This window comes from Protobothrops mucrosquamatus, unplaced genomic scaffold, assembly GCF_001527695.2.
Source record: "Protobothrops mucrosquamatus isolate PMUCROS unplaced genomic scaffold, P.Mucros_1.0 scaffold_227, whole genome shotgun sequence".
Lineage (NCBI taxonomy): Eukaryota > Metazoa > Chordata > Lepidosauria > Squamata > Viperidae > Protobothrops > Protobothrops mucrosquamatus.
This window is the reverse complement of record NW_015386303.1, coordinates 26,872-35,771: the sequence shown is the minus strand read 5'-3', so window position 1 is coordinate 35,771 and position 8,900 is coordinate 26,872. Positions and strand designations below refer to the sequence as shown.

The 8,900-nt window shown below is 49.0% G+C and overlaps 1 protein-coding gene across 1 annotated transcript in view; it reads right to left on the bottom strand.

Annotated features, from left to right (window-relative positions):
- Nucleotides 1-8,900, bottom strand: part of EFR3A (EFR3 homolog A) — a 48,343-nt gene that overhangs the window by 18,184 nt on the left and 21,259 nt on the right. Inside the window, exons 7-11 of the mRNA XM_029286820.1 lie at nt 8,531-8,609; nt 8,127-8,262; nt 4,715-4,829; nt 2,119-2,170; nt 70-242 (exon numbers count right to left, since the gene is read on the bottom strand). Coding sequence (XP_029142653.1) covers nt 70-242; nt 2,119-2,170; nt 4,715-4,829; nt 8,127-8,262; nt 8,531-8,609 — 555 coding nt within the window. The remainder of the gene's footprint in view (nt 1-69; nt 243-2,118; nt 2,171-4,714; nt 4,830-8,126; nt 8,263-8,530; nt 8,610-8,900) is intronic.

Genomic DNA, 8,900 nt, shown 5'->3' with positions numbered 1-8,900 from the left:
AGTAAAGTCTATTCTTGGCTCAAGGTGGAATCAGGAGCCCTTCTTTTCTGACTGACAGCTGACACCTACCTGATTCCTCGAAGTTTGGCTCTGTTGTCGTGCCGGTCAATGAGATTGTGCAGGATCTCCAGGACCAACTGGCGCAGTTCGCAGTCCTCCATGAGGGAGGTGGAGAGCAGGGGGTCCAGGAAGGGTGCCGAGAGCACCGAGGCGATGCTCTTCGCGTTGTAGCCGGAGGTCACCTGCCAAGGAGCGGTCCCGAGTTAGCCCTCGCCGTCAGCACCGGCGGCTGCTTGAATGAGCCCAAACGCTACTCAAGCCACAAAGGAGCCCAGGATTCAAAAATACAGCGTAGTCCTCAACTTACATCCCCAAGATTTATGCTGCTAAGCGAAGACAGTTTAGTGAATTATGCTCCATTTTAACGACCTTTTTCAATGGTTAGGAACGCTTAATAGTTGATAAGTTAGAGACACGGTTGTTAAGTTAATCCAGCTTCCCCCTCGATTTCGTTCGTCAGACGGTCGCACAAGGGGATCACGTGACCCCGGGCCCCTGTGACCGTCATAAGTAGGAGCATCTGAATTTTGATCACTGCAAAGGTTGCAACGGCGAATAGCTGTCAAAAGTCACTTTTTTCAGGGTCTGTTCTAACTTTCAGCAGTCGCTAAACGAACAATTAGTAAGTCGAGGACTACTTGGGAGAGGACAGGGACGCCAACTGGAGGGGTTTCATCCCCACTACAGGGCCTTTGTCACCCAGGCGTTCCAAAGGTTACATCAGAAATCGACAGCTGCCACCTGCAAGGCCAGGGGATGCTGGGAGCTGTAGTCCGCGATCAGGAAATCCACCTGATGGTGTGATCCGCCACCCATTTATCCAACACAAGGAGCCCCCTGCAAGCTTTCCGGAGAGGAAGGTGCTCATAAGCAGAAGGGCTGGGGAGGGAAGACAGGATACAACAGGGGTCTTCAAACTTGGCAACTTTAAGACTTGTGGACTTCAACTCCCAGAATTCCTCAGCCAGGCACACGTGCCTGGCTGAGGAATTCTGGGAGTTGAAGTCCACAAGTCATCAAAGGGTCATAGTTCCCTCATGCTGGCTGAGGAATTCTGGGAGTTGAAGTCCACAAGTCATAAAATGCAGCAAGGCTCACTTAACCAATGTTTCACTTAGCAACAGACGTTTTGGGCTCAGTTGCGGTCATAAGCCGAGGACTCCCTGTACAACTGCCAGAATTCCCTGGCCAGCATGCATTCTGGGAGTTGAAGTCCACACGTCTTAAAGTTGCCAGGTTTGGAGATCTCTGCTCCAAATATGAAAGGAGTAGATGATTAATCGGAAATTTCTAACGAGTCTAAAGTTCTGTAGGAGAAGCCAGCTGGAAGTCATAAACTCAGACAACATCGGATGTTTTTGCATTTGACAAGAGAGGGAAATGTAGCTACCTTTTACCTTTTGCTTTTAGAGTTAGATGATGCTGGGAGGGGGGGATGTTAACGAGAGTCTAGCTAGACATAACAACACTAAACCTAGCTTGAGAATCAAGGTTATTGAAATAAGAGATGATAAGAATCGGTGGGCTGGAGAGCTGGAGAGGAAGCCCGAACTTCAAGCTAATTGGGGAACGTGATTTATGATGGTTAATTGGAAGAGGGAATTATGCTTTGATACTATGCGCTCAGGGAATTCAGTTTTTGGCTTCGATTTTGCACTGGCGATGTTATGCTGCTCAAAATAAAGATTCTTTAAGGTAAACAATGCCTCGAAGTACTTTTGAAGAGTTCCATTTGTCGGAACCATGACAGGGGTGTTGAGAGCGATAGGGGAGGGGGAATCTGCTTCAAGGACAGGGCATAAAAGGGTGTTTTACATCCCTTTAAGGCGTGGCTTGAAGTCTCCTGCGTGAGCTTCAGTCCACCAAGCCTTTGCAAACGCTTCTTTCCAAATAAAGCTTTGTTCCTGGAATTCCAAGTTGAGTTTGTTTGTTTTGGGATATTGAGCCACATTCCAAACAAACAGGAGGGAAGCTCTGTTATTAGGGGAGATCTGGAAATGCCACCCCTGAAATTCGGCACCTTAGCCCGCAGACCCCCATCCCAGAATTCCTCCTTACCATCAGCAATGACCGCAGCAGCATGATTTGGATCCTCCGGGTTCCCAAATCCCTGCGAGACCGGAAAGAGCAGAGAAAGTATTATATTCTGGAAGGAAACAGGGAAAAGGGTTCAGGGCAGGAGCGATGCTGGGGCTGCCCCCAAAGCCAGCAGCATCCCTGGCTGGAAAGCCATCCACTGGGACGAGATGCCATCGATCTGAGGCGCCTGACCTCAACGGCCCCACCGCCCCTCTCCCACTCTGGAAGACTTTTTAAAAAGTTCTCCAAGAGAGAATTCGCAGAAGCAAAATACACCCAGAAGGGCCTGGTTTCAAAAGCCAGCTGTCAATATTTCAGAGCAGGGAGGAGGGGCTGCAGAGAGGAGGAGGATTGTGGGGTCTCTGGTAATCTCTGAGCTGGGTGGTCTCCTTGCAGATGTTTCATTACCCAGCTAGGGAACATCTTCAGTGCTGGAAGGGAGTTGGGTTTCTGAGGAGAAAGAAGGAGGAGGAGGAGGAGGAGGAGGAGGACTGTGGGATCCTTGCTGCTCTCTGAGCTTGACTGTTTCCTTGCAGACATTTGATTACCTAATTAGATAATATCATCAGTGCTAGAAGGGAGTGGGGTTTGCACATTCTAGCACTGATAATGTTACCTAGTTGGGTCATGAAATGTCTGCAAGAAAACCAGCCAGCTCAGAGAGCACCAAGGATCCCACAGTCCTCCTCCTCCTCCTCCTCCCAAACCCTTCTAGCACTGTTGATGTTACCTAGTTGGGTCATGAAACGTCTGCAAGAAAACTACCAAGCTCAGAGAACACCAAGGACCCCACAGTTGTCCTCCTCCTGCTCCTCCTCCTCCTGCTCCTCCTCCTCCTGCTCCTCCTGCTCCTCCTCTCTGCACACCCCATTCCATTCTAGCACTGATGATGTTACCTAGTTGGGTCATGAAACGTCTACAAGAAAACTACCCAGCTCAGAGAGCACCAAGGACCCTCATTTCAACCCTGAGCGACAAAGATCCTCCTATCTTAGTCCAGGCACCCTAAGAATTCATACTAACAGCTGTGCTCTTAATAGCACCTAGCAACAGCACTTAAGACTTATATATCGCTCCATGGTGCTTTACAGCCCTCTCTAAGTGGTTTACAAATGTCAGCATTTGGCCCCAACATCCTGGGTCCTCATTTTACTGACTTCAGAAGGACGGAAGGCTGAGTCAACCTTGAGATGATCGGGACCGAACTGCTGGCAGTGGGCAGAATTAGCCTGCAATACTGCATTCTAACCACTGTGCACCATGGATGGAAGGAAGGGAGGGAAGGAGGGAAGAGAGGGGATAAGGAGGNGAGGAGGAGGAAGAGGAAGAGGAAGAGGAAGAGGAAGAGGAGGAGGAGGACTTTGGGGTCCCTGGTGATCTCTGAGCTGGGTGGTCTCCTTGCAGATGTTTCATTACCCAACTAGGGAACATCATCAGTGCTGGAAGGGAGTTGGGTTTCTGGAGAGAAGGAGGAAGAGGAGGAGGAGGAGGAGGAGGAGGAGGAGGAGGAGGAGGACGGCGGCGACGACGACGACGACGACGACTGTGGGATCCTTGGTGCTCTCTGAGCTTGACTGTTTCCTTGCAGACATTTGATTACCCAATTAGATAATATCATCAGTGCTAGAAGGGAGTGGGGTTTGCACCTTCTAGCACTGATAATGTTACCTAGTTGGGTCATGAAATGTCTGCAAGAAAACCAGCCAGCTCAGAGAGCACCAAGGATCCCACAGTCCTCCTCCTCGTCGTCCTCTCTACACACCCCATTCCATTCTAGCACTGATGATGTTACCTAGTTGGGTCATGAAACGTCTGCAAGAAAACTACCCAGCTCAGAGAGCACCAAGGACCCTCATTTCAACCCTGAGCTACAAAGATCCTCCTATCTTAGTCCAGGCACCCTAAGAATTCATATTAACAGCTGTGCTCTTAATAGCACTTTAGCAACAGCACTTAAGACTTATATACCGCTCCACGGTGCTTTACAGCCCTCTCTAAGTGGTTTACAAATGTCAGCATCTTGGCCCCAACGTCCTGGGTCCTCATTTTACCGACCTCGGAAGGACGGAAGGCTGAGTCGACCTTGAGCCGGTCAGGATCAAACTGCTGGCAGTGGGCAGAATTAGCCTGCAATACTGCATTCTAACCACTGTGCACCATGGATGGAAGGGAGGGAGGGAAGGAGGGAAGAGGGGATAAGGAGGAGGAGGGAGGAAGGAAGGAAGGAAGGAAGGAAGGAAGGAAGGAAGGAAGGAAGGAAGGAAGGAAGGAAGGAAGGAAGGAAGGGCAATAGCAACAGCACTTAGACTTATATACCGCTTCACAGTGCTTTACAGCCCTCTCTAAGCGGTTTACCAATATCAGCCTGTTGCCCCCCAACAATCTGGGTCCTCATTTTACCGACCTCGGAAGGACGGAAGGCTGAGTCGACCTTGAGCCAGTCAGGATCGAACTGCTGGCAGTGGGCAGAGTCAGCCTGCAATGCTGCCTTCTAACCCCTGGGCCACCACGGCTCCTACTCTTATTAATACCCGCTTGCAGAAAGAAAAACAGAACACAAACGGGGGACACGCACCCAAGCTCGCTGGTGTCCAAGTTCTGGGAGGTGACCCCAAAGACGGGGACTTTCCCCATGATAAACATCATGATCTCCGACCGCTGGTAATCGGGCAGGTTGCTTCCGAAGAAACCTACGGGGGGAACGAAAAACGAAGGGAGGGTGAAACCCTTCCAGCCATTCCTAAGACCGGGAATGCAAGAATAATGGGCAGGAATTTCCCCACCTCTTGTGAAGTCCTTGGACCAATTTTTAAAAACAATTCCTTAAAAAACGGTCTCTCAGCCTTGGCCATTTTAAGATGAGTGGACTTCAACTCCCAGAATTCCCCAGCCAGCGACGCTGGCTGGGGAATTCTGGGAGTTGCAGTCCACCCATCTTAAAGTGATTGAGAAAACTCTGCTTACCCTTTCAACAATCGCTTGAAAACTGTCTTTTGGTCATTCCCCCCCCCTTCTGTGGATTCCTGCATTTTTTTTATTTTTATGTACCACTTTGGTAACAGAGGGCCTTGACATTTTAATCTCGTCTTCCTTATTTTGATTGGTCTTCCTGTTAACCGTTTGCTCTAATATAGTTTATAGCTGTTGGGCTAATCCAGGGGTAGGCCACCTTGGCTCTTTTATGACTCGTGGACTTCAACTCCCAGAATTCCTGAGCCAGCCATGCTGAGGGGAAAGGGAGAGATTTCCAAGCTGAGCCATGTTGGCTGAGGAATTCTGGGAGTTGAAGTCCACCAGTCATGAAGGGGCCAAAGTTTCCCTCATGCTGGCTCAGGAATTCTGGGAGTTGAAGTCCACGAGTCATAAAGCGACCTAGGCCTAGAGCAGGGGTAGTCAACCTTGGCTCTTTTATGACTGGTGGACTTCAACTCCCAGAATTCCTGAGCCAGCCATGCTGAGGGGAAAGAGAGAGGTTTCCAAGCTGAGCCATGCTGGCTCAGGAATTCTGGGAGTTGAAGTCCACGAGTCATAAAACAGCCAAGGCCTAGAGCAGGGGTAGGCAACCTTGGCTCTTTTATGACTCGTGGACTTCAACTCCCAGAATTCCTGAGCCAGCCATGCTGAGGGGAAAGGGAGGGGTTTCCAAGTTGAGCCATGCTGGCTCAGGAATTCTGGGAGTTGAATTCCACCAGTCATAAAAGAGCCAAGGTGGCCTACCTCTGAACTAATCAATTGCAAATTGATTTAGTACCATAGTTTAAAATTTGGGGGAGGGGGGAAAGGCTGTTTCCCAAGTGGTGGGAAACTAATATTCTTGTAACCTGTTAATATTCAACTGGGAGGGGGGGAATAAGATATGTGTATGAATTAGTTTTTTTAATGCACTTTTATATCTTTTGTTTTATTCGTTTGAGGGGTTTTTGCCTATTTTTTTGGAAAGTTTTTTATTTGTATTATGTTTTATTTTTTGAATAAAATAAAAATAGAAGGCTGGGGGAAAAAACCTGTTTCTCAAACTTAGCTGGGGAATTCTGGGAGTTGAAGCCCCCACCCATCTTAAAGTTGACATGATTGAGAAACACCCCTTAAAAATCAGGAAATGAATGCCAGGCCATCCCTGGACCCTTCCTAGTTCCTCCTAATCCAGAGTTACCCGTAAGAGCGTTATCAGGAAATGCTGCTGTCAAGTCTGCTAACATTGGATGTTATTGCTTGACATAAGTGAAGAAGCAAACATATCTATTTAGTCTACATATTGCCTCAAGAGCAAAAGCAGGCATTGTGGGCCAGATGGGGGGGGAGGAATGCCTGTGAATAACTACATTATCTTAGCATAGCTCAGCCAAGGTCAAAGCAGCAGCAGTTTGTAATAACAGATGAGAGGAGAAGAAGATTCACACCTCTGTTTAATTGGAGCATATGATTGACGACTGTGAAAGGAGGGAGGGAGTTGTGCTTGTCGCGAGAGCTAGGATGGGGGGGTGTTTCAGTCTTTGGCTTTACTTCGTTCGTGCCGGATTATGTAACTCATTAAAGGATTCTTTAAGGTAATTATGCCTAAAAGTTCTCTGAAAAGTTATTTCTTTCGGAACCTGACAGCTGCCTTAGAAATAGTTTTTTAAAAATCCAAATAAGAAACTAGAAATAGACTCTTAATGATAGCTTGTGTGCCTTGTTTGCGTATAAGCTGGAGCTGCATCTGATTCAGTCTGTAAGTCAATATTTTTGTCACATACCCCCCCCCCCCCAAAAAAAAGAGGCACGGCTTAAATTTTATGGAAGGGGAGACGTATTAACTGTGGGTGCCCAAGGAAATGGGGGAACGGCTGCAAGAGGAAGGGGAAGGGGCTGTACCCTGCACGGATTCCCTTCTACGTAGACCAGGTTTCAAGGTTTGGAGATGGTTTGCAGAATTGGGTTGCTGGAATTGGGTATGTCTAGTTTAAGGAAGAGAAGGACGAGGGGAGAAACGATAGCAGTCTTCCAATATCTCAGGGGCTGCCTCCAAAAAGAGGGAGTCAAGCTATTCTCCAAAGCGCCTGAAGGCAGGACAAGAAGCAACGGGTGGAAACTCATCAAGGAGAGAAGCAACCTGGAACTAAGGAGAAACTTCCTGACAGTTGGAACAATTAACCAGTGGAACAACCTGCCTCCAGAAGCGGTGAATGCTCCAACACTGGAAGTTTTGATGAAGAGACTGGACAGCCATTTGTCCGAAATGGTATATCGCAGTGGTGGCGAACCTATGGCACGGGTGCCAGAGGCGGCACTCAGAGCCCTCTCTGTGGGCATACGTGCCATTGCCCCAGCCTTGCCTCCCCCCGCGACCCCTTCCTCTCCAGCAGCCCCCCTGAAGGAGAGTCACCCCCGAGTGTGGCCCACACGGAGCAGCGCAGCCAAGGACATGGCAGCCAGGCAGCGTAGACAAGACTCTGCCCTCACGCCCCATCATGCACAGTTGATGCTNAGATTTAAGGAGACGCTGTGGGAAGAGGCATTTGTCAGGAACAAATGCTGAATCCTTGGAGTTTTGTGTGTGTTGTTGCTGATCTCTTGTTCTGTGACTTCTGCTTGGAAACCCGGAAACTCTGACCCTTGGACTGGCTGACAACGTTGCTTGGATGTTCAAAGATCTCAGACTGTATTTTGGATTCCCTTCAGAAACCGCTCAGGCAAGTGTGTATTCACACAGACTGGTTAGGTTTATGATGTATGTGTCATTCCTTGTTATCTCCGTGGCCTTGAGTAAATTCCTCTCCTAATCAAACTGTATGTGAAACTCCTTGCAGCCAGAGGGGTGTGTGTCTTCCTTTGTTTGGAGGCTGGCCAGAAATGTGGGAGCATTTGGGGAAAATTTGGAGCAATTAAAGGACGGTTTGAATTGCCAGCTGACTGCATTGCCTCTGTGCTGTGCCCTGGGTCATCACACATCCCTACAACCAACCAGCTCTCACAACCGCACGCCGGGCGGACCTGACGGGACTCACCGATGGATCCTTTGGCCGCGATGGCCACGGCCTCCAGCAGGACCTGGATGATCCCAGCTCGGACGCGGGGAGAATCTCGCCTGCAGCTGTCCAGGTGTGCCAGGATCTCCTGTATCACGTGGTGTGAGTATTGGGCCTGGGAAGGAAAAGGAAGGAGGCACAAGATTGGACCTGTTCCAGTGTAGTAGTCAAGTCACTGCCCTCCCGCTCCAGAATTTTTGCCCCTCTTGAGTTCAAACGAGAAACAGGAGTCGTAGAACAGGTTTGAGTGCATCCCAAAAAAGCAGAGGAACAGCTGGAAAGTCAAAGGAAGAATCTCTAAAACAGCGTTGGTCACCCGTGGTGACTCGAAGATGTGTGGGCTTCAATTCCCAGAATTCCCCAGCCAGCAAGGGAAGACTTACTTGGATGGAGTACATGATGATCTTGAAGCAATGGACGGCAAATTCATTCGGGTCCCAGAGTTTGTGATGGCCTAAATGCCTGTAAAAAACAAATGATTTGTTTATCGGTGCTACGGTGGGCACTGAGTATGCTACCTAGTTGGTTAATGAAAACATCTGCAAGAAAACCACCAAGCTGAGAGAGCACCAAGGACTCCATAGGCCTCTTCTTCTTCCTCCTCCTCCCCCTCCTCTTCCTCCTCCTCCTCTCCATGAACCCCACCCCCTTCTAGCACTGATGATGTTCCCTAGTTGGGTAATGAAAACGTCTGGAAGAAAACCACCAAGCTGAGAGAGCACCAAGGACTCCATAGGCCTCTTCTTCTTCTTC